General features: G+C 39.6%; 1 protein-coding gene across 13 annotated transcripts in view; it reads left to right on the top strand.

Annotated features, from left to right (window-relative positions):
- Window positions 1–26,555, top strand: part of PTPRM (protein tyrosine phosphatase, receptor type M) — a 742,666-nt gene that overhangs the window by 421,747 nt on the left and 294,364 nt on the right. For all 13 annotated transcript variants that reach the window (XM_021097712.1, XM_021097707.1, XM_021097710.1 and 10 more), the window contains exons 8-9: window positions 12,555–12,863; window positions 21,207–21,316. In XM_021097712.1, the coding sequence (XP_020953371.1) occupies window positions 12,555–12,863; window positions 21,207–21,316 (419 nt within the window). The remainder of the gene's footprint in view (window positions 1–12,554; window positions 12,864–21,206; window positions 21,317–26,555) is intronic.

Raw genomic sequence — 26,555 nt, 5'->3', positions numbered from 1 at the left:
TACTATGCAATACAATATATTCCATAGTTTTAAAGCCACTTCTAAGAAATCTTCAAGGAAGTATACTTGTTAATAATTTTTTGTAAGTTTCTGTGGCAAGTAAACAGAACTAAAGATGAAAGAAGCAAATATCATTGAACTTGTGGTTTATTTTCAAAAGTGGAGTGAGTAATTAGCTGGAATAAAAAGTCCTTATTTGTGAGAGTTTCCTTGTCCTTTTATTAAAGGAAAGTTCTTTTAAAGATGGAAAACATGGCAATTAAAAATAATTTTTTTAAAGATAGCACTAAACAACACAGCACACTTTCTCTGGGTGTTAAATTAATAGTATATGTCTGTCCATGTTTTCAGTTCAGGGATTCCTAACCAGATGGGCAGGTGGTGGGCTCCACATCACCCTGATTCCTGCCCCTCCTCTGCCCCCCGCCCCCGGGTCTTTGTGGACTGGACTCTGAAAGATTTCTAGAGCTGTTTCCACCTGAGTGCTGTGAGATCAAGAGAAGAGGGTTCATCTGAAGGAGAAGTGGGGTCGTCATTCATAAATCATAGACTGTTCTTGAAGGGCTATGGATCAGATGACAGGCCGGCAAGGATGTTGTAATAAATGCCTGTGAATCAGTACATCATTAATAAACAATGGATTGATTTTCCGGCTTCCAGGAAAACAAAATCCACATAGACTTTCCATCATGTCAGTGAAAACTGGGCTTTTTCATATTACCTTCAGCTTCATATTTAAAAAGATCAGAAAAGTAACACTGCAAAGTTGGCAAGGTGGGAAAGTGAAGATAATTCCACACAGAAACTACTTTTAAAAGTTGATGCTAAAACAGTGCTAGTCTGATAGCTAAATATGGAGATAGTTCAGCAGGAAGGTAAACTACATTGAATTTACGAAAAGAAGTTTATTGTTTTAAGTTAAGGGAACAGAAATAATTTCAAGTTAGAACCTTTGTTTTTGTTCTCCCTACCTTTTTAAAGCAAAGGAAGCTTCTTTCTTCCATGGTAATCCCTCTTTCTGACCTAATATTAACACCCCTCCATGGCCTCTGGCAACGTGCTATCCTTGTAGAACTGAGTTTCCTACACTTTGATTCTCTAAGCATCCCTAGAAGATTAGAGGGATAGATAACTTAGGTTATTAAATACAAACTTATCCATCATATGCAATTTTAAAAGGAGGAAAAAAACCTTTTTTTTTGAGTTGTTGATGAGAACACAGAACAATAATTGTGCAGTGGTTCGCCTTATCTGCAGGTTTGGTTATATGCAGCCAACCATGGTCCACAAATATTAATTGGAAAGTTCTAGAAATTTATAATTCATTAGTTTTAAATTAGGCATCGTGGAGCCCCCACTGTGGCGCAGCGGGTTAAGGATCTGTCATTGCTGCAGCTGTGGCTCAGATTGGATACCTGGTCTAGGAACTTCCATCTGCCATGGGTGGGGCCAGAAACCCCAATAAATTAGGCATCATCCCGAGGAGCTGTGATGAAATTGCTCACCTTCCTGCTCCTTCCCACCCAGGACGTGAATGATCCCTTTATCCAGAAAGTCCCGCCCCTCAGTCACTTAGGAGCAGCTATGATTATCAGATTGACTGTCTTGATGTCACAGGGCTGATGTTGAAGTGACCCTTATTTTATTTAATAATGACCCCAACATTCAATAGGAGTGATGCTGGTAATTCAGATGCCAAAGCGAAGCCCAAAAGTGCTTCCTTTAAGTAAAAAGTTAAAAGTCCTTGACTTAAGTAAAGAAAGAGAATAAATCATGTTGAAGTTGCAAAGATCTCTGGTAAGAACAAATCTCCCGTCCGTGAAATTGTTACCAAGGAAAAAAATTTGCACAAGTTTTTCTCTCTCACCTCCAGCTGCAAAAGGATGGCCACAGTGCTTACTAAGTGCTTAGTTAAGATGCAAAAGGCATTAAATTTGTACAATAAGATATTCTGAGAGAGAGAGACCACTTTCACATAACTTTTGTTATAGCATTGTTATGGTGGTTCTATTTTATCCTTAGTTATTGTGGATAATCTCGTTACTGTGCCTAATTTGTAAACCTGAATTTAGATATGTTTGTATAAGAAAAAACAGAGTATGGTACTATCCCTGGTTTCAGATTCCAGACATCTGCTGGGGGTCTGGGAAGTTACTGCCCATGGATAAAGGGGGCCCCAAAACAGTTTCAAATGGAAAACTGTGCAATCCTAAAAAGATTGTAAAAACAAAGTAGGAGGCTCTGTACAGGTAAAAATGTTTTAAACAACAATTTTCTGCTTAGTATCACCTAGAGAGAATGGTTCTATAGGTAAAACTAAAATTGTGTTTGATTGGCTTTTTTCCAACATTAATCACCTTACTTCCATAACAAAAAAAAAAAAAATGACTGGTTTGCGTATGCTTTTGCTCTGGGTAAAATATCAGATCCAAACTCCTAAGGTTTTTTGTGGGCATCACAGCTTTATGAGGGTTAGAGAAGGTCAAAACACATTCCAAACCAATTTTTGACAGTTCTGAAAAACTCTGTGAAAATCATTATGCCTCCTCCTTTAATATAGCCTGAAATAAATACCAAGGAAGTCTTTTCCTGGAGACTCATTTTTATTTCACACAACAGTGTCTGGTAAAGTCCATCTCTAGGATGAATTGTAGTTTGTTCATCTCAGTGCATGGAAACAATTGAAGATTCTAATTTTGCTGTAGATCAGTGGTGTTGCTTCTGCAGGGATGAACTTTACACTTTGGAAATGTCACCAAGGAACTCAGGCAAAAATGGACTATTCCACTTGTTGGGGGAACCATGTTTATAGCAGAGGTGGAAGTCACATCACAGAACTTGGAAATGCTTTTCATAGAAAACTGGTAAATACTGGTGAATAGGAGATGTTTCCAACTGACTTATGAAAACAAAGGAACTGTGCTAGATACTTGGTGTTTATTATTCCATGTTAGTATCCTCTTATCAAATGCATTGATTAGCAAACATAGGATTCTTCTAGGATAAAGCCTTCTGTTACACATGGGTTGAATGGTCAATGAACTTGATTGTTACAGAAGACAATAAAACATACAGAAACATAATCAACATATGAACATGAGAAGTTTGACAATGAGGGTATATAAAGGTCTTTGAGTTTTTTTTTGTTTTTTTTTTTTTTTTTTGTCTTTTTGTCTTTTTGTTATTGTTGTTGTTGCTATTTCTTGGGCCGCTCCCACGGCATATGGAGGTTCCCAGGCTAGGGGTTGAATCGGAGCTGTAGCCACTGGCCTACGCCAGAGCCACAGCAACGCGGGATCCGAGCCACGTCTGCAACCTACACCACAGCTCACGGCAACGCCGGATCGTTAACCCACTGAGCAAGGGCAGGGACCGAACCCACAACCTCATGGTTCCTAGTCGGATTCGTTAACCACTGCGCCACGACGGGAACTCCGGTCTTTGAGTTTTTATTTTAATTAAGAAGAAATAATCATACAAGAGATTGATTTTGAACCAAGATAGACAGGAACTGAAGGCTACTGTGTGGCAGATACAAGGGTGACTGTTATTGCAGGTGTGTGGTCAATAGAGCAGAGATATTAATTTTGGAGAGAGAGTGGTATTTGGGATACAGCAGACAGATTCTCCTGACCAGTATGGAAAGCAAGAATGGTCATGTGATCCACTTGACAGTTATGACTTACTAAGGAAACATTTTTATTTGGTTCCTATGATAAGGGAGCATCAATTAGAATTCCTGGGACTGATTCAGATGAACTGTCAAATAGGAAAGGCGTGAGGGATAGATTAGAGAGGAGTCGCTAGAATTGATACCTTCATGAAAATGCAGTTTAGGTATAAATATGAATATTGAAGCTAATACTCATGGTTAAAGGACTAAATGGTATTAGTTTGCTGAAAAAAAAATCTCATCCCTCTGTTAACATGCACACCTCAGAGCATAGTCACTTCTGCATACCTGCTTTATTGTAAGTTTGAAATTGTCTATTAACTGTTCCAGAACTCTCAGTGTGTACAGCATATATAGATCTTTTTGGTCATGGAACATGCATGTTTTAAACAACACACAAACATATACACATAGACACACACACAGGTACACTGATTTCAAAAGGACCATAGCATACAGTTGTGCAGGCTGTGCCTGGTGTAAACAGATGGTGCCCATTCATAGCATAAACCCCAGGGATTTGTATATTTGTTATATATTTATTTGTATATTTATTGGTTCCCTGCCCCCAGGGAAGAATTTCCCTAGAAGTGTGTTTTTCACTCTTTAGCTACAGTAGGAACTATATTTTACTTTGTGATGCAGTGGTACACACACCTGCAAATTTACAAGGGGGTGTGTATGCAGAACTAAAACAAAAACTGCACAGTAAATAAACTCAGTATCTCCAGAAGATGACAGTAAGTGCCTTGAGGCAGGGGTGCTTTTCTTGTGTACACAAAAGTACCAGACGGGCTGGCCATGGCCTTGGTTACCTTCCTCACACTCTTACCTACTGGTGCGGCATAACAATAATCCACTCTTGGACTTAAAAATAGGGCATCCTTAGAACCCCTGCTTCTCAATACATGCTTCCCATTTTATCCCTCTGCCTCCAGGACAGAGGTCACCAGTCTCCCGGGTTTTCATGTAAATTCGTCCTTTGTTCTTCTCTTCCTTTATTGTTGAAGTGGTTTTAACCCATGTGCTCTTAATTCCCTTTTGCTTGTTTTTTCAGTTTTATAAAGTTATATCGTAGTACCCTTCTGTGACTTGAGCTTTTCACTCAGTTCTGTATTTCTAAGACTCATTATTGCTCCATTCATATTCACTAGAGTATACTTTTCTATTGTACGAATATCTGTCTATTTTCTGGCCAGTAGATATTTAGGTTGTTTTCATGCTTTCCTTTCTTATTCTTTTGTCAACAATGCTGCTAAGAACATTTCTGTACATATCTTTTGCTGCCCCCAGGGAAGAATTTCTCTAGGAATGTGTTTTTCACTCTTTTGCTGTAGTAGAAAATGCATTTTACATTGCTAAAGTTATACAAACACCTGTACACTTATAATAGTGTGCATGTATAGAACTACAAATAAAAATTGCACAATCCTCACCTTTCAACCTAAAATGCATTCTAATATTTTAGTTTCTATCTCTTTCCTTAAAACCAAGTCCAAGTCTGAGACCTGAGGGACCCAGCCTGAACTCTGAAAAACACTCCCATAATTCAGAGTTTCTCAAACTTGAACATACAAAGGAAGATGCAGTTTTAGGAGGTTGAGAGTGGGGGGTGGGGGCCTTTGAGCATCTGCATTTCTGATGAGCTTCCAGATGGCATAGCTGCTTATTGTACACCCCGTATAATAGAGAAGACATAGGTTCAACCTGTCTGTTCCTCAATACAGGAATGCATTAAAAATCTATTATTTATTTAAAGGAAGTCTATACACCAGTTCAAGTGATCTGTATGATCTATCGATCGATCTAAATTAGATCTGTGTATTTCAACTTGGATGATTTGAGTCAATCAAGTTGCAGAGAATGGTAACAGCTATATAAAATTTTAAGCATCTCACATACATGTAATGAAAGTACAAAACCAAGTCTAGGAATAATGCATACTAACCTTGAGATAGCCTGCAGAAATGGGGGGAAGATTTCCGTCAGTACTATTGTCATTAATAAAGAGTGGTCTGAAGCAACGCACCAGTTTTAACTTTGATATTACTGAACACTGGTGATTATTATTTTTTTTTTTGTCTTTTGTCTTTTTTGTTGTTGTTGTTGTTGCTATTTCTTGGGCCGCTCCCGCGGCATATGGAGGTTCCCAGCTAGGGTTGAATCGAGCTGTAGCCACTGCCTACGCCAGAGCCACAGCAACTCGGGATCCGAGCCGCGTCTGCAACCTACACCACAGCTCACGCAACGCCGGATCGGTAACCCACTGAGCAAGGGCAGGGACCGAACCCGCAACCTCATGGTTCCTAGTCGGATTCGTTAACCACTGCGCCACGACGGGAACTCCTGGTGATTATTTTATTTTGTTTTTACTCAGTATGTTTTAAAGGTCTTATTACTTCACATTTCAAAAACCTTAAGGAGTTCCCGTTGTGGCTCAGCAGGTTAAGAACCAAGTGTCCGTGAAAATGCAAGGTCAATCCCTGGCCTTTCTCAGTGGATTAAAGATCTGGGGTTGCTCTGGCTGTGGTATAGGCTGGCAGCTGCAGCTCCTATTCAACCCCTCTGGCCCAGGAATTTCCATATGCCACAGGTGTGGCCAAAAAAAAAAACTTAACACCGAAAAAAAGAATACTTCATATAACAGAATAACATCTTTCAACCATCGTGGGACTCCTGGCTTTGTTTTGTACAGTTAATCAGTTCAGGCAGAAGAAACCGCGACCATTGTAAACTGTCAGTGAGTCCGTTATCAGTGTCGACCTTTCTTTATTTCGGGTGATTGTCAATAGTAAATTGTTTACTGCCTCTTTTTTCTGACCTCCACTCAACAAACTCTTTGCTTAAGAATACTAAATTTTAAATTTATTTTTTAAAATTATCCTAAAAACCTTGGTGACATTCGTCCAAAACCAGACACTAACAGTGACTAACGAAAAGCCTAAGATATATTCTTTTTTTTTTTTTTTTTTTTTTGTCTTTTTGCCATTTTCTTGGGCCACTCCTGTGGCACATGGAGGTTCCCAGGCTAGGGGTTGAATCGGAGCTGTAGCCGCCGGCCTATGCCAGAGCCACAGCAACGCGGGATGCGAGCTGCATCTGCGACCTACACCACAGCTCAGGGCAATGCTGGATCCTTAACCCACTGAGCAAGGCCAGGAATCAAACCTGCAACCTCATCGTTCCTAGTTGGATTCGTTAACCACTGAGCCACGACAGGAACTCCTAAGATATATTCTTTTAATTTACTTTTTTAATGTACAACCAAATCAAGAACAAAGAAAAGCATCTGCACACACTGCTCTTTAGGGTCACCTAACACTGCAGGCAAGTGCAGTTGGCTGTCGCTTGAGTCAGTGTGTGTCTGCCTGAGAGGATCTGCCTTCTCACCTTAGTCTGTGTCCTACTCATTTGTTTTGTAGGATGGTCTTTTCTATGTCCCATAAAATGTGAATAGCAATTCCAGCTTCCTGCTGCAATCAAATTAGAACAATGAATGGAATTGGTTTCCAGCAACATAAGCTAGTGGGTTACTTACCTTTACGATTTAGGCTAAGTCCAAACCAGCACTTATAAACCCGGAAAGACATTGTCAAGAAAGTGTCTGTCCTAAACCAAGACATACGGTAGAATTTTTGATCCTGTGTGAGGCGTGGCATTGCTGCCCTTTCCTTTATTTATTCAGTAAGACCATTTTCTCATCTCTTAGTACTATTTTTGATATTCAGTTTATTTAAGAAGCCATTCTTTTATGTAGGATTGTGTGATATATTTAAGAACAGGTCATTTTCAGGTGCATTTCTTGGTTCTAATCATGGTAAAATGTAAAAATTATTCTTGTGAAAAGTAGTTTGGTGGCAGAGGCTATTCAAATTCATATAATTCTTATGACAGGTTTTCATTTATTTAATTATATCACAGATATATAAATGCCCATAGAGTAGCATAGCTTAAAGATTGATATGTTTCAGAACTTTCAACAGCACTAATGAAGGGTACTTCTTAAACAGTGGAAGATGTTGACTCATTCAAAAACCGCAGCTGTGTCACTTGCAGACAGTGCCATGTGCCTGGAATCTTTGCTGCTTAGGAGTACTGGGTGATTGTATAGGCCAAGATAATATTAGTTAATCAGGACTTCTCTCTGACTTAACTGAATAGTAAAGTAGGTAAAGCGATGATTCTATTATTTTGTCACCTTGGTTTGTGTGACCAGCAAGGCAGAAACTCAGGAGCTGAAGATGCCAAAAGGGGCCCCCATGCCATCCTGGTTGTTGTTTCCTTTATTGCAACAGACCTCTGGATGTTCCATGAAGAGGCAGAAAAGAGAAACCTGTTAGCAGAAGCACTGGTTTATAATCTGTGTTTTTGATTATCAATGACAGGATCCTCAAATTACACCCAGACATCTCTCACGGGTTCTGAAATTGAGTTTCTAAAAAAGCACCATAGTAGAAATGGAAGTTAAAGAGCAGAGTTCCCGAGAAATGAGCTGTGAATTGAACCTGCAATGGAAATTGATCCTATCAGTCAGTTTCTGCCCTTATCCGTAGAAAAACAGGACTGGATGGAGCAGGAGGCGGGATCCCTGATTAAATAGGATGCTGGAGTGCTGGAGGCTAGAACTGGCTGGCTGGTCCCTGGGGTCAGGACTGCAAGTGTCAGGCATCTCTGCTTGAAACCTGGCTGGAACTGGCAGAAAGAAAGCAGGAGAGAAAACGCTGCCAGGGCCAGTGAGGGAATCAGCGAGAACTCCCTGCTTAACTTGGATCATGACAGCCATGGTGCCCTTGAGGACACCATTCTAACCTCCTGTCATGAGTCAGTGGGCCCAGACTGGACCCGCTAGCCTCGTGACTCAAGCCAACCGGGCCTTCAGATACCCATCCCACCACGGGCCAAGGGGATGTGAAGATACAGAGCTTTGAAATTGACTCATGTCCTCTGAAGCAGCTTTAAGATGATGAGAAAAGAGAAGCAGATATGCTCCACCTAGTGAATATCATTTACCACCCTGTTATCTGACTCTAAGAGGTTTATTTTGTGCCCATGGTACTAATAGTCTGCCAGATTTGGGGGAGGGCGTGTTTGCATTTTGCTCCCAGAAATGCCTTGTGAATTGTAATTAGCTGCCCGAAATTACACATTTCTGGCTATGAAGTTGCCGTTTATCTCCTGCAGTGCAATCTATGTCGACAGCATTGCCCTTCAAACTTTTCCGTGAGCATCGGTGTAAGTCACTAGAGTCAGTGTCCCCATGGGACGCCTCGTTCACAGCTTGCAGCACACTAATAGAAACAGTTCCGGCAGGAACACTGAAGACAAAGGTGCTATAAGACACCAACTGAGGAGGTAACCATTAGAGACCACTGCCGGACCAGAGCTTGGTTTTGCAGAATGGCAGAAAGAAAGAGGAAAAGAAGCAATGAAATCAGGTAGGTTGCTTAGGATGAGCTGAAATGCTCAACAGAGTCCCTTAGTCACTGGACTTAGCCTGTCACTGGACTTAGCCTGTCAGTGCTGTTGTCAGAGGGGATGTTATCACAGCTCATGGGTAGCCCAGGACACTCAGTTATCAGATGTCATGTGTCCTCCCACTTGATGCTTGCCTCGAGGTCCTGGCAAGAGAAAATGACAGCATTCCTTTCAAGGTGGACTGTGTTGTCCACATGGTGGTCTTAATTCGGCCTCTCTCTTCAGCTTTGGACTGATAGAGGGAACTTTTAGGAATCAGAGTCACCATGGCTTTCTTCCCTTCCCAGGTGATAGGATGTGACTCTGCCATGTCGGCATGGTGACATATTAGGAGACAAAGCAGAACTGTACTTCCTGCAGGCAGAGGTCCACAAAGGACACCAATGGAAACATGCTGTTTGGAAAAGCTTCTGTAAGATGTTTTGTTTCGGTTGAACAGGTACTTGAAGATGCAAGCCGGTCTTTCATCTAAGACTCAGCAACCTTCCTTTCATCTAAGACTCAGAGTTCATACAGCCTCTACCTCTGATCTGCTGGTACCACTCATGACAGTAGGGACTCCAGCATCTTGGTCATAGAGATGGTTGTTTTGGCTAGGCTTGGCTATTTGACTTGGCAATTTTGCAGAAAGTCTGAGATACCATTTTAAATGCCATGATGGAATTCTGGGACCTAATAACAGATGGGAGGAGAACATACATTTCATGACAGCTTGACCTGTGGACAGAGCAAACCTTCTTTTTTTTTTTATCCTAGAGTTTAATTCATGTGTGTATGTTTTTGGCTGAGGAGTATTAAAATGATGCAGGCTTACTGATGCAGAAAAAAGTAGTCTGCTAGTGAAATTAAGTTAGAACTGCATTGCTTGTTGAAATTAATATCCGAAGCATTTAGTCATTTAGTAAGTAAAATTGATGAAAACCTTGGAAAAAATGCCTTAGAACAGTCCTTGCAGAGACTTGCGATTAATAAGGAAAGGGGGAAAGAGATGCATGCTAGTCTGTTTATGGAAAAGAGATCTGGAGCTTATTAAAAGTTTTTGTTCAACTAATGAAGCATTATATAAAATTAGACACTTCCTTTAAATGTTAAAAGTCACAACACTGAAAAAATTTTCAATGTTATCTCTAAGTACCCTATGCACGATATTTTCCCTAGTGCCAATAGTTTAAATATAAAAAATTGATGTCGTAAAAAGGAGCATTCTGTGAGAATGTTCCATTCAAGATTCCCTTGGGAACTTTCTTCTCACTTGTCCTTGGTTGCTGGAGTTATTACAGGATGGATGAATGATCATTATTAACCCCGTGTGATGGAGTGAACAGATATCTGGCAGGTGAATCCCATCTTGTAGATAAAACCCGGAACATTGTTTCACGTGGGACATTTTCATTTGTTGGGGGTCATGGGAAGGGGGGTGGCTCTAAGTCCTAAATGATGGAGAAAACAAGGAATTTATATACCAATGAAAATCAAGATACGAACTTCAGTGATATTCCAAACAGATTTCCAGGAGCTGCAAAGTGTAGGTGGAGCTGACTGGAAAAGTAGGTGGGGGAACGTGGCCTTGGACCCCTCTTCTGTGGAAACAGAAGGAAAAAGGAGAAGACTCTTCCCAGCACTTTTGTCCTCAGATTAGATGCGCAGGGACCTTGGTTACAGTTTATGTTCTTTGGTCATGTTTCAGGTGGACCTTTAGGTATCTTTACATCCTCATTTCTTTTTCTCTGATTTTATTTATTTTGCTAGAGACTCTGCAGTAGAGTAAAAGCAGCATATATTTCATTGTCAGGTGTCAGTTCAGAGCCACAGTCAAACCTGGACCTTGGACAAGGTTTTGAACTGATCTTGGTCACAATTTTTTTCATCTGTATATTGGAAATTATAGTACTTAAGCCACAGGACTGTTTGGAGGAATAGATATTAGATATAAAACCATACACACATAGTCAGTGCACACACAGTAAATGGTAGCTGTTATTTCTCAAGTTTTCATACTTCTTTTCCCTTTCTACCTGTAGATCTCTTTATAGTCATAAATGATGACCACATTCAGGAAAAATCAAATTATGGGTCAGTTTTATGTATGGATATACTGAAGCAGAGAATTGTAGATTAGATTTCCCCAAGCCCATGAAAGGTAAACTTAGAAAAGCGTATGTACCTTCTTAGAAAAGGTACATAGTAAGTGTTCAATGAATGTGGTTAGCGTTAATATATTTTCACTATCATTTTGTAAACAAGTTTAAGCTTTCTCTGTATATATTCTTTTAAGCCAACCACATGCTCATATTCCCTACATGTCACTTATATTTCTAAGTTTGAAATTCTATCCCTGGAGCTTACACTAAGAAACAACACTAGGACCTGGTCGGGGATAGGAAAGGACTACTTGAACATTGACGGTGTGATTTCTATACAAATCAAAATCCAAAAAGGCATGGAGTTCTGCCCAGTTTATTCTCTCTAATCATTATGTTATTTCATGCTGAATTCTCAAGCTTTTACTCTTACGTTTTCCAGTTATCTAATTATGAATTAATTTTAAAAGATAAAAAATAAATGTATATATCAATTAGCATCAAGATCGCTTTTGTTTGTCAGAGTCCCAGAGGAAAGAGCCTTAAATAAAAGCATTGTGTGTCTCTCTAGTGACAGTTTTGGATGCAGATCATTCAGGGATGGTGTGGTAGCTCAGTGATTATCGGGAACTCAGATTCTTCATCATTGCCTTGAATTCTTTTTTTTTTTTTTTTTTTTTTTTTTGTCCTTTTGCCATTTCTTGGGCCGCTCCTGCGGCATATGGAGGTTCCCAGGCAAGGGGTCTAATCGGAGCTGTAGCCACCAGCCTACGCCGGAGCCACAGCAACGCAGGATCCAAGGTGTGTCTGCAGCCCACACCACAGCTCAGGGCAACACCAGATCCTTAACCCACTGAGCAAGGCCAGAGACCGAACCCGCAACCTCATGGTTCCTAGTCGGATTCGTTAACCGCTGCGCCACGACGGGAACTCCAAGCCCTGAATTCTTAATGTTTAAGCACACCATGGTCCATCATGGCCACATGAGTGTAAGACATCCTATTCTCAATCAAGCCAATGGGAAGGAAGAAGGAACAAAGATGGTGAGGCCCTTCCTTTGGAGGACAACTCCCAGAAACCACTCTTGACATCGCACCCCATATGCCACCCACTGGAACTTAGACATGTAGACAGACCTCACTGCAGAAGAGGCTGGAAATTTTAGTCTGTATTTTGGGTAGCCTTATACCTAGCTAAGATCTAGGGATTTTAGTAATATGGAAGAAGAGACATAAGATATTGGCGACAAGTAGGATTATGTGTGACATCTGGGCTTCACCAGAACTTTTATCATTCTGTTTTCTTTTTCCTCTTTTCCATCTTAGATCCTATGCGTGGCCCAAGAAAACTGGAAGTCGTTGAAGTCAAGTCTCGACAAATCACTATCCGCTGGGAGCCTTTTGGATATAACATAACTCGTTGCCATAGTTACAACCTCACAGTCCACTACTGTTACCAAGTTGGAGGGCAGGAACAAGTACGAGAAGAAGTGAGCTGGGACACAGACAACTCACACCCTCAACACACCATCACCAACCTCTCACCCTACACCAACGTCAGTGTGAAACTCATCCTCATGAATCCTGAGGGGCGGAAGGAAAGCCAAGAACTTGTGGTGCAGACAGATGAAGATCGTGAGTACTTTTTTTCTTGTACTTTTAAATGATATGTTGATGTCAAGCATACAGTCTTTCAAGAAAGCAGTTTGTGTTTCTTTCTGAGATCCTTACAATGAAAATGGAAGAAAGAGCTGCTTACTTTGTTGAGTAATACAAATATGTATCTGTGATGCATGGACACTTAATTTTTATGAGTCATAGAGTTATTTTTCTACATATAATAATTCTGTGTGGCTCTAAATAGCTCTTCTTTCAAGTTTTATCATCATGTTGGACTGAAGAGTTGTTGTTTGGGGTTACCTTATATATATATAGGAAATGCTTATTTATATGGTATTCTGAAACATTTGTCATAGTTCAGATAAAAATTCAGCCCCAAAAAGAGGCTGCCCTTGCTGTTCAGAACAGTGCTGAGAAATTACCTCATTAAGTTAGTGGTCATGTAATAGATCATACTTTTCCATAGGAACAATGGTATAATTGGATATTACCTCAGAAACCAAGGATTTAAGAAATAGTCCATACATAACACCAGCAACTCATCAAAAAAAAAAAAAAGGCAAATACACAATGGCAGTAAACTACTAAAATAATTTAAAATAGTAAAATGATACCTTGAATCCCATAGCATGGATATAAATGTGCTTTCACATTGATTATACAGAGGGCTCTCATGTACAATAATGTATGTTTCGTGGAGCACATAAAATACAGCAGTGGTATATCATATATTTGACTTACAAATCATTTGCACTGGGAACTAAGTCTGGTCATTTATGATAGAGCATGATAATGTGAGAAAAAAGAATGTATACATGTATATGTAAATGGGTCACCTTGCTACACAATAGAAAATTGACAGAACCCTATAAACCAACTGTAATGGAAAAAAGTAAAAATCATTATATAAAAAATAAATACATAAATACCCAAAAAATCCTTTGCCAGGCATCAGAATGAGTGGCAAACAACTTTCAAAGCCCATTCAGTGAATATACTTATTCTTGGAAAAAATAGATGTTTCACTTTTTCCTCTTCAAGCAATTGCTTGTGATCTTGGGTCATTGATTATAATATGAATTAAATGTTCATCACAACACTTTAGTTCTCCATTTAAAGAGCTGACAAAGTACTTCTGAGTGTTGATTACCTATGCAACATCGTGCACATGGCTATAAAAGCAAAACATGGAAACAGCCAGAGTAAATGGCTTTTCTTTTTTATAGCCCCTCAAGTCCTATCTGCATTGGTGGCTTTCAAGCAGTTTTACTGTAATTATTGTTGTGAGGAGTATCAATTTGATACAAGTCACTCAGAGCCTGGAAGCCCTATCTCTGTTTTTTCCAGCTCTTCCTCATCTCCCAGGAGAGATGGAAAAAAGTTTCTGCATTGTCAGCAGGTCCGTTCTGGATCCTTCCTCCTCTGCATTTCTGTACTTACTTTAGTCCTAACTTCCGTTGTCGGTGCCTCAACATTTTTAGATTCTTCCATTTTTAGTTTAATAATTTTTATTATATTCCTTTTTATTCATCTGAAGAAACTGAGTCAGAATAGTAAATGGCAGGAAGGCATTACACCCAGATGTCTGGTTCCAGAAACTGTGGCCTGGACTTCTATGTGCCAGAGTACTTCTAGAGAACTTATTAATATGATCATTGATATTCCAGAAGTCTTATTAATATAAACATTAGTAATACTGTCTATTTTATCTTTCTGCCTTGAGGGTTTTTTAAACCATTTTTTGAATTGAAGTATAGTTAATTTACCATGTTGTGTTAGTTTCAGGTGTAAAGCACAGTGATTCAGCTATACATACACATGTATGTTCTTTTTCAGACTATTTTCCATGATAGGTTATTACAAGATATTGAATATATTCCCTGTGCTATATAGTAGGACCTTATTGTTTGTTGTTTTATATATATTAGTCGTATATATTAATCCCAAATTCATAATTTCTCTTTTCCCCCATCTTTCTCCCCTTTGGTAACCATACATTTTTTTTCTGTCTGAGTTTGTTTGTTTTGTAAATAAGTTCATGTGTATCATTTTTTTGGATTCCACAATAAGTGATATCATGTATGTCTTTCACTGTCTGACCTCACTTAAAATGATAATAGATTGTCCTTTTCTCTCAGCTTCCACTGCCTATATCCAGATCCTCACATTTGATGCTAAAATTTCTGTAGTAGTTCCTAACCTTTCTCTGTAGCTCCAGCTTTCCCCCACTCCAATGCCCCCTACTCACACCCTAAACTAGTCTTCGAGTGCATTTGCATCTTGTCAGCCTCTCCACAGCAGCTGTCAGTGACTCTTTTTATCCAGACCTGGACTTTCAAGCTCCGCTGAGTTTCAGGCTCCAGCACTAGAACTAGTAGCTTTTCCTAATGACCAAGCCTTCTGCAAAGACGTCCCCTGGGCACCAGCCCATCTGCAGCACGCCTCCCATCCTGAGCGCCCACTCCCTCTCTCTCCTCCGAGACTGCACCCTCTCCTCCTGGCGCTCAGTTCCATCTCCAGGACCCTCCAGAGTCCTTCGTGAGGCTGTCTCCAGCTCTTCCAGCCCTCATTACTCTCATCCTTCTGACCCTATTTGCAGTTGACAGGATCTTTAAATCCCTGAGCCTTAATTTCCCCATCTGAGAAGCAAGAACAATGTACTTCTCAGGCATATTAGGTTAGAAGACTTTTTTACACAGAGAGCCATTTATAGCTACAGAGAGGGGCCTTTAGTAGGTGAGAATTATTAGGGTTGTTGTAACAATTGAAAGCAACTTTCTTGTTCCTTCATTATATTTTTATATATTTTAATATAGATATAAATATATAGAATATATATACTTTTTCCTCTTAGCTGTAAACTGCTTCAGAGAAGAAGCCATCTATATTTCTTCTACAGCAATATGCATGCTACTGAGTAGGTAATAAGCACTCAGAATCCTTTACTAGTCTTTAAATAAACTAATAAAGTTTGCTGATAATCTTTGAATTCAGGCTTAAATCAACAGTAATGTTTCCATCAAAGAGAGAGGAAAGTCAAGTGCAGTCATTTCTAGAAATGAGACATGTTTTGCTAAAGCATGAACGTCATCCACACTTTTGGGTTTCAAATTGACATGAGCAAAGAATTCTGTGAAGTTCTGTCAAAACATGAAGTCAGAATAAGTTACTTTTTTGTTGGTGTGTTTAAATTATTTTGCTAGTCCCTGGAGTTGGGGCATGTGTTACTTTCAAATGAAAATCTATTGTTTTCATAGCACACTGGTATCCAGTTAATCAGAAAAGCTTCGATCTCAAATTATATTTCCTAACAGCAAAACTTTTTTAAAGACTTCAAAAAGGACAGGAAAGAAGGACAGAAATAGAATAATTGTTAATACTGAGTTTGCAGGTAAAAGATTGGAAAGGTCCCTTTTTTTAATCTGTCATTAGCAAAGGCTACAATTCATTGAATATTGTGAGTTTAATTGTAGTATAATATTTTATTGAAATACTGTTTGTATCATCAGAAAATATGTGGAAATATTTCTTTTTAATCACTGCTAAGAGTGGCTACAGAAATTAACACAACATTGTAAATCAGTTTTACTTCATTTTTTAAAATGTTAAAGAAAGAGTGTCACTAGACAGTTAGGGATCACTTCCACAAACTTAGATATTATGATCCTAAATCCCAAATCTTGAATTTCTGTGACTTCTAAATTAAGTGGGTACTGGTAAGATACTGTCTTCCCTAATTTAACTAACCTTTCTGACATTTTATTTTAATTCACTTGATCTGTTCCTGCCCTAAAAATTACTATATGGATTCCGTTTATATTTTCCTGTTAACATTTTCATGATTACAAGACCTCCAGTACATTTTATTGTTTATCCTTTTAAGATAGCCTCTGTTCAACATAATTTTACAGTCTCTCTTTTTTTAAATTTTTATTCTCACTTATCCTAATTGAATGAAACCAAAGATTTAGTTTTTTCTAAGTTTTTGCTTTTTTTACATCCATACATAGATTAACAAATAGTTTCAACTAAGAAATATTATCGCAAAATAATAGAACTATGCCTCGATCCTAGGAGGAACCTGAGGGTGACATCATGATAACCCTTCCAGGGTAAAGAGGCCAAGGCTCCAGAGAGCTTTCTTTGACTTGGCCGTTATTTCAGCCTCTGATTTCAAGGAGCCCTGTTGTCTCAGAGCCCAGAATCCAAATTGTCGTAGAACTCACCGGTGTCATAACTTCTTAAATACCTTATTTTTCTTTGTTTTGATGTAGCTTCACATCAGTTCCTTCAACCCAAGGCAGACAGTTATTTTCATATTTACGTGTTTTTTGGAGATGATGATGTTAAAGAGATCATCATAATTCAGCTTTCTCATTTCAGAAGTGGGGAAGCTGAGACCAAAGGAGTGTCATTGAATTACCCAAATTGTATTTATTAATTTGTTTGATTATTTGTTTGTTTTTACTCCCATGACTTATTCAGAGGAAAGGTTTTTTTAATTAAAGTTTAATTGATTACTGTGTTGTATAAATCTCTGCTGTACAGCATAGTGACCCAGGCATACATATACGTACATTCTTTTTTTTTTTTTTTTTTTTTTTTTTTTGTCTTTTCCAAGGCTGCACCTGCCGCATATGGAGGTTCCCAGGCTAGGGGTCGAATCGGAGCTGTAGCTGCCGGCTACGCCAGAGCCACAGCAACGTGGGATCTAAGCCACGTCTTCGACCTACACCACAGCTCATGGCAACGCCAGCTCCTTAACCCACTGAGCAAGGCCGGGGATGGAACCCGCAACCTCATGGTTCCTAGTCAGATTCGTTAACCACTGAGCCATGACGGGAATTCCCATTATGTACATTCTTTTTCTCATATCATGTTCCATCCCAAGAGATTGGATCTATCCTTAAATCAGAACCCAGACCTCACATCTGAATCAGTGATTTTATTTTCTGCTAAATTATGTTTACCTCTATTTAAAATACTTAAAACATCCTGCATCTCCCTATATGTAGCGCCTTCACTAAGCAAATGTGTACTACCTGTGAACTTTTTTGAGATTCTGGTCAGTCTTCCCAGCCTGGGGAGGCCTCACCAAGCCTTAAAGGGCTAACCATACCTTCCTCAAGCTAATAAAACATGTCTCAAACCCCCATATTTTAACCTTTACTGAGATATGTTTACCCAACCATGAGTTGATAAAAATTTGTGCTGTTTCTCTTTCCTAGGTATTACGAATAATTCTGTTCCTAGTATTTCTGTACAAGTTTTTGAGTGACAGACATTTTTATTTTTTTACTTTAATAAAAAAATTAATAAATAAAATGGCATAGAATTTGCACATAATCCAGGCACATCCTCCTGTATACTTTAAATCATCTCTGGATTACTTATACTACCTAATACAATGTCAATACCATGGAAATAGTTGTCAGTAAATGACAGATTCAAGTTTGGCCTTTTGGAACTTCCGGATTTTTTTTCCCCCGAGCATTTTCCATCCAGGAGTTGGTTGAATTCGCAGATGCGGAACCCACAGGTAGGGTAGGGAAGGCTGACTATAAACATTCACAGTGGCTATATTCCAGGCACAGAAGTGGGGCAGGACACAGCCAGGCTAACAGCAAAATAGAAGCATTCAGAGATATTCTATATCAGTAGGAATAATGCAAGGTATGACTTTGAAAGAGGAGCCTATTTTTAATTTAGAATATTTGCAGAATATGTATGAGAAAGGAAAGCTATGCCTGGAAAATGAATTCTCTTACATAGCGGAGATGGGGAAATGGCCATCATATAATCTGCAGGCCTACACCATAGCAACACCAGAGTTCTCTTGGTACCTACCTAGGAATGGGGCAGCTGGTGATGAATTTAACTATGTGTAACCATTGGAGGAACTGCCAAACTGTTTCCAAAGCAGCTATGTGATTTTACATTCCTACTAGCAGTGCATGAGAGTTCCAGTTTCTCCACATTCTTGCCAGTACCTGTTATTATCTGTCTTTGGATGGTAGCCATTCCAGTGGATGAGGTGCTGTCGCCTGCCTTGTGGCTTTGATTTGTGTTTTCCTGCCAGCTGATACTCTTGAGCATCTTTTCATGTGCTTTTATTGGCATTTTTGTTTTGGTTTTGGAGAGGTATTCATACAGATCCTTTGCCCATTTTTAATTGGATTGTTTTTATTGGGTTTTAATAGTTCTTTATGTATTTCAGTTACAAGTCTCTTGACAGATACATGATTTGCCAAACTTTATCTCATTTTGTGTGTTGGCTTTTTATCTTCTTGATAGTGCCCTTTGAAGGGTGGAAGTATTTCATTTTAATGAAGTACAGTTTATCTGTATTTCCTTTTCTTATTTTTGTTTTTGATGTCATATCTTTGAAACTGTTGCCATGTCAGAAATATTACACCTATCTTCTAAGAGTTCTGTAGTTTTAGCTCTTACATATAGCTCTTTAATTTATTTTGGTATAATTTTTATACTTGGTAAGAAGTAGGGAACCAACCCCATCCTTTGACATGTGGATATCCAGTTGTCCCAGCACCACTTGTTGGAAAAATTATTCTCTCCATTGAACTTTTTTGCACTTTTGATGTAAATCAATTGACTGTAAACATGGGGCATTATTTCTGGACTCTCAGTTCCGTTGCACTGATCTATAAGTTTATCTATGTCAATACGTGATGTCTTGACACTGTAGCTTTTATGGAAGTTTGAAATTGAGACGTGTGAGTCCTCTCCAAACCACTCTAAAAAAATGTTTTTTCATTTTTAGGGCCACACCTGTGGCATATGGAAGTTCCTAGGCTAGGGGCCCAATCAGAGCTGCAGCTGCAGGCCTACGCCACAGCCACAGCAACACAGGATCCAAGCCTTGTCTGTGACCTTTACCACAGCTTGCTGCTAAGTGAGGCTATGGATCAAACCCACATCCTTAGATAGACAGCATTGGGCTCTTAACCTGCTGAGCCGCAATGGGAACTTCCCAAACTCCTTTTTTTTTTTTTTTTTTTTTTAATTTTAGGGCCACTCCCACAGCATATGGAGGTTCCCAGGCTAGGGGTCTAATCAGAGCTGTAGCCGCCGGCCTACGCCAGAGCCACAGCCATACCAGATCCCTAGCCGCCTCTGTCACCTGCACCACAGCCCACGGCGATGCCACATCCTCAACCCACTGAGCAAGGCCAGGGATTGAACCCACAACCTCATGGCTCCTAGTCGGACTCGCCTCCGTGGTGCCACGACAGGAACTCCTCAAACCACTTTTCGATTGCTCACACCATCACTAAAAATTTGATCATGCATCCCCAAATATATGTATATTTGTAGGTAGTACAGATATTCTAGTTTATGAATGGGATGGGCACACTACTACACTAAATTTTGTATCATGTAAAGTATGCTCAAAATCTGAATTTAAATGAATATGAGATAAGCAATATTTTTAAAATAATATGTTATTTTTTAGAAAATTGGCAAGCACGTTTCTATCTTCCCTTATGTCAATTGGATTTTCTTGCAAACTAATCAAAAAGTGTTACCTATTTTGGGTTTTAAAAAATGGCATCAAACTTTCCCAAATCTGTTATATTATTAATAAATAAAATGCATTAAAAATATTTCATCTACATCACATCTCTGTAGAACTTCTATTTTGTGTGTATTTGTCATAGATATATTAAATATAAGTACAGTAGTTCATATATATTCTTCTATGACATGCTTTTATCACTTGATGTTATGGTTATAAAATTCATCCGGGATGATGTATATAGCTGTCATCTATTTTCAGTCTTTCTTGTATTTTATTGTGTGAGTATAAAATAATTTATTAAACCATTTTTTGTCTCAATGTATTTTATTTTAAAATGCTGTTCTGATGACATCCTAGTAGATGTCTCCTGGTACATAAGTGCAAGAATATTACTAGGGAATATACCTGAAGTGGGATTATCAGGTTGTGTGACACGTGCCTCGTGAACTTTACTAAATACTACCTTTTCCAACACAGCTGTACCAATTTACAGGCTCACAAGCAATGTGTGGGAATTCTCATTGCTCTATATTCTTCTTTATTTACTTATGAAGACTAAAAAAGTTTATTTACAAGATGACTACTGGCTTTGTCTAGTTGATTCAAACTTTCTAGAGAAAAAAGTGATGAAATTCTTTTCTCTGTAAGGACAGTATAGCCAAAATGGTTTTAAATTCTAGGTTTTTGAAAGAAAATTGAGTATATCTATTAAAATCTCATGCCTTAATAGAGAGTTAAGAACCTATCAAGTCTACATAAAATGTTATTTTTTTTTTTTTACTTAAATATATGTATTGAATCCCCCCACCCCCTTCTAGTTCCAGGTGCTGTTCCTACTGAATCCATCCAAGGAAGTACCTTTGAAGAGAAGATATTTCTTCAATGGCGAGAACCAATTCAAACATATGGTGTCATCACTTTATACGAGGTACTATGTGCATTTGTTAGTAATTTTTTTTTTACCTTTTTAGGGCCACACCTGCAGCATGTGGAAATTCCCAAGCTAGGGGTCCAATCGGAGCTGCAGCTGCCAGCCTACGCCACAGCCACAGCAATGCCAGATCTGAGCCACATCTGCAACCTACACCACAGCTCATGGCAATGCCAAATGCTTAACCCACTGAGCAAGGCCAGGGATCGAACCTGCATCCTCATGGATACAAGTCGGGTTCTTTACCATTGAGCCACAATGGGAACTCCATAATTTAATTTTTTATTGCAATTTATGATAGCTAGACTATCCAGTGTATTTAAAAATGTATGGTGGCATCATGCCTTTCAAGAAGTTGATTGCCTTCAATATTATAGTGGTTATGGTATAGAAGCAAAAAAAATTATGAGTTTTTGAATTATGTATATTTTCAGATTGTATATTGATAATGATTTAGATGTTTCCAATTACATGTTATTGGATGTAAAGACACAACATGGTGTATTTTTAAATCACCTTTATTAAAAATGATAAGTGTTTCTTGTAGGGTACATTATCTAGGAGTCAGCCATGGAATCCTTTTCTTGCTAGCTATAAAATAGTTTACTCCTGAGTTATAGAAGAATGCTGATTATCCAATTAGCAGAGTCAATAGACGTTGTCTCGGGAGTAACAACAGAATAATGTCTTTTGGTTTCTGAGCATTAGCGAAACACCCTTTAGACTTCCGTGACATAGTTCTGTCTCCTGATAGGGGGCAGAGAAGAATTTGATGAGGTCAAGGAAAAAAAAAAATCACAGCAGTAGCATCATCCAATCTGTGTGAGCATGATTTCACCCTGCCTATTGTCATAGAAACAAGCAGGTGCATTTTTTTTAAAGCTAGCGTTTATTCGAATGCAAATTCAACAAAATTATATGTTGTTAGGTTTCCAAAACCTGTAGCTGTTCTTCCTATGGAACCATTGCCTGAATACCTTTCAGAACTCCTGACAAAGCAGGACTAGATTAGCTGTCCGACGGTCATCACTCGCGAACCCTCCCCCTGACCCAGCTAGCCTCATGGCTCTGTTGCTTTACACCTTTTGAAAATGAGTTTTGAAATGGGAAAAAAATTGTTAATTGAAAGCTAAACAAGGTAAAAGTAAAGAAAAGTTGATTTCATGTGAAGTTATTGACGTGGCTCATTGGCTGCTTTGTTGTAAAAGAATGGAGTATTAGGAAAATTCTTGGCTCTGCTTTTGCAGAGCTGTTTGTTTTCCGTTGGAACATTATTTTTATCATATTTTTTATGCAAGTATAGTTGATTTACAGGTTGTGCCAATTTCTGCTTACAGCAAAGTGACCCAGTCATCTATATCCATATATGTACACACACACATATTCTGTTTCTCATACTGTTTTCCACCATGGTCTATCCCAGAAGATGTGGATATAGTTCCCTGTGCTGTAAAACAGGACCTCATTGCTTATCCATTCTGAATGTAATGGCTTGCATCTGTTATCCCCAAACTCCCCGTCCATCCCACTCTATCCTCCTCCCTCGTGGCAACCACAAGTCTGTTCTCCATGACTGTGAGTCTGCTTCTGTTCTGTACATTGAGCTAAGTTTTATAATCAAATCAAACAAGTTCATTTTGCTCAGGGATCCAAATCTTTTGGTTCATTTTTATCCATTATCAGAATCCTCAAGTGAATATTTTGGCCCCATAACCATTTTTTTTTTTTTGTCTTTTTGCTATTTCTTTGGGCCACTCCCGCGGCATATGGAGGTTCCCAGGCTAGGGGTCAAATCGGAGCTGTAGCCACCGGCCTACGCCAGAGCCACAGCAACGAGGGATCCAAGCCGCTTCTGCAACCTACACCACAGCTCACGGCAACGCTGGATCCTTAACCCACTGAGCAAGGGCAGGGACTGAACCCGCAACCTCATGGTTCCTAGTCGGATTTGTTAACCACTGCGCCACAACGGGAACTCCCCCATAACCATTTTTAGCTCTCAGTTTTGTGGATTCTTCACCTCAGGACAACAGAAAATTTTACAAGAAAAGAGTTTTTGAAGTCAACGTTAAGTTCCAAGAAATCAGTCCACCTGTCCTAAAAAGCCGTATCTTGAGATCTAGACAGAAAATAAAGGGCAGACTCTTTCTTTCTGATCCCACTGAGCATCATCTCTGTGTAGTAAGTACCTTTGACATGAAAACAGTAGGAATAATAATCCAAAAGAACCCATTAATCTCTCTGACTTGAACAGCCAGGATGTCCCGGGTGAACTCTTGTCTAAATGCTCCTACGAAGGGGGTGGTGAATGACACACGTCAGGATTTTAAAACTCACATATCGGTAAGAGGAGCACTTTGGTTATTTTTCCTTGGCGCCAAAAGGAAAATGTCAAATGTGTGAATCGGGCTGAAATCATTACATACAAGTTTCGACTGCCGAATCTTTCCTCCTCTTTCCCCGTGTTTTCTGGAAGTAGGGAGGAGGGATTCCAGAGCCCTGGGGGGGAGAGGGAGCTTTACCAGGGTCTGTGCAGGGGCCTCTCTGACTAAAACACACGGGCACCTGGGCCGTACCCAGCCTGCACCAGGGGTGCAGCAAATGTAGCTTCGTCCTGCTGCAGGCCTCATAGGGAGTCAGACCCAGTCCCCTCCCCAGACAGCCACAGTCTCCTGGGATAGACAGACAGTTGCCCAAAGGGAAACAGAGATCCTAGGAGCAGTGTATTCATGGGAGCAAATTTGATTACAGGTAAGGCGAGGTAAATTATCATAGTTAAAAAATACTTAGCAGTACCTGATATGGGTGTGTCTTGAGGAACACACTCGTATAGTTCGTGAAGAAGAAACAGAATGTTATAAATGCTGTAAAGGAACACGCTCTGGGTTCACATTATTCTCGAGTTCTCTCTTTACCTCTTAGGAAAGATACACCAAATCACAAATGATTGGAAAATGCTGGCAACATCACTTTTTGCCGGGAGTTGTGGCAGCTGACAGCACTAAAGCTTTTATCCCGCCTTATTCTCTGTCCCACCACTTCCATTCCCCTGACATCCATCCTCAGCCTTCTCCAACGGGCCTTTCCTCCCTTCTCTCCCCGACTGCTGATCAGCCTTGTCATCCTATCTGAGTCACCATCCTAAAGCCTGGGACTGATAATTCCACTTTTCCGCAAGAGCTATCCAGATTTTTATCTTATCAAATCATCAATGTAATATTGTTCTCTGAAAGAATATTTTAAGTACAGAAGTATTCAAACTAAAATGTCTTGGCTTGGGAGTTCCCATAATGGCGCAGTGGTTAACGAATCCGACTAGGAACCATGAGGTTGCGGGTTCGGTCCCTGCCCTTGCTCAGTGGGTTAACGATCCGGCGTTGCCGTGAGCTGTGGTGTAGGTTGCAGACGCGGCTCGGATCCCTCGTTGCTGTGGCTCTGGCGTAGGCCAGTGGCTACAGCTCCGATTCGACCCCTAGCCTGGGAACCTCCATATGCAGCGGGAGCGGCCCAAGAAATAGCAAAAAGACAAAAAAAAAAAGTCTTGGCTTCCCAAATGCACTTTTCAGAGGTGACGACTGTTAACACCTAGATACCTGTGCTTCCCAAATTTTACAAGGTAGATATTTAACGTGCAAGTTCACTGATGGATATAGATGGATAAAATTGAACAAGAGCTAGCAATCCTAGCATTTTACTGCAAGAATAATATGCCACATAAGACCCTCCCTTCACATCATACAAAAATAAACACTAGATAGATTCATGATCTGGACAGAACAAATAAACCTAAGGAACACTATAAGACAAAGAAGGAAGATACGATTGTAGTATATCTTGACATAAAACCCAGAAGGCCAGTTTGAAAAGGCTGAGGATGACGTCAGAGGAATGGAAAGTGGGGGACAAAGAATAAGACGGGAGGAAAGCTTTAGTGCTGTCACTTGCCAGACCTCCCAGCCAAAGATGATGTTGCCAGCATTTTCCAATCATTTGTGATTTGGTGTATCTTTCCTAAGAGGTAAAGAGAGGACCTGAGAATAATGTGAACCCAGAGCCATGTTCATTTACAGCATTTATAACATTTTGTTCCTTCTTCACAAACTATACAAGTGTGTTCCTCAAGACACACCCATATCAGATTGGGTTGTATAAGAGCTTAAACTTCTGAATGATAGAAGATCGCACAAAGAAGGTCTAAATACAAACAAGAGTTGGACAAAGTATTTTCGACATTTATAGCAGTCAATGGGCTGGCAGCTATAATTATAATGCACTTAATACATATTGATAAGAAACACATAGCATACTCTGTTAGGGGAAAAAATAGTAAACAATAAGAGGAGTTAACTTAGAAAAAAATCCAAATGGCCTATAAGCATGTGAACAGATAGGTACCCAACCTCAGTAAGGATTAAGGAATGAAAGAAAACAAATGCTTTAGAGAGGTTAAGTTTGTGCAAATCTAAAGCAGCAGTCTGGGGAAATATGTGGGCACATCAACCATTGATGGAAACATACATTTTGTAACCTCCCATGTAGACAATTTGGGAGTATCTATCAAAATTCTAACACTGCATAGCAAGCCTGTTAAAGAAGTTTATCAGTCAGTACTAGTCCTAAATGCACGGGGATATATGTCCTAGTGTTTTCACTGTATCCCACTAACTTTATATGGCTCTCAGTTGCTTAGTAAGTAAACCCCAGACTCCTGGTCATGCGAGTAACACAGCAACGAGCTTTTAAAAAAAAATTAGTATGTACAAGATAGTGGAAGAAGACAAAATATATAAGATCCTTATCCCTTCTTTACTTGCAGTAAGCAGTCTGATCAGCAACTAACAATAGAAAAGGATGAAATAAGGACCAAACGTCACATCCGATGCAGTGAGTGCAGTGCTGTGGAAAGCTCTGGACTCCTCAGTCGATGGGGCCATTGGTGCACAGAGAGTTACAGACACCTCAGGACCCCCAACCTGGGGGTCAAGCTCAGTGCACCCCTGTGGATCGAGTGGGGTCATAGGGAGAGAGAAGGAGAATTGAGGCGCCCTATTTGATGTCAGCATTGAAGGACTGCCATGGTATCAGCCCAGATGATGTTTATTCCTGCAGCTCCTATTATTTTCTCCTGGTTTTATTGAGTTGCGCATATGGAACTTTCTTTTCTCCATGAACCTTCTGATTTTCACACCTGCTTCTGCTTACAGCCTTCTTTCCTCCTGACACCCTCCCCTCACTT

This window comes from Sus scrofa, chromosome 6 (genome assembly GCF_000003025.6).
Source record: "Sus scrofa isolate TJ Tabasco breed Duroc chromosome 6, Sscrofa11.1, whole genome shotgun sequence".
Lineage (NCBI taxonomy): Eukaryota > Metazoa > Chordata > Mammalia > Artiodactyla > Suidae > Sus > Sus scrofa.
The sequence above is the reverse complement of the archived record's forward strand: the minus strand, read 5'-3'. Positions and strand labels throughout refer to the sequence as shown.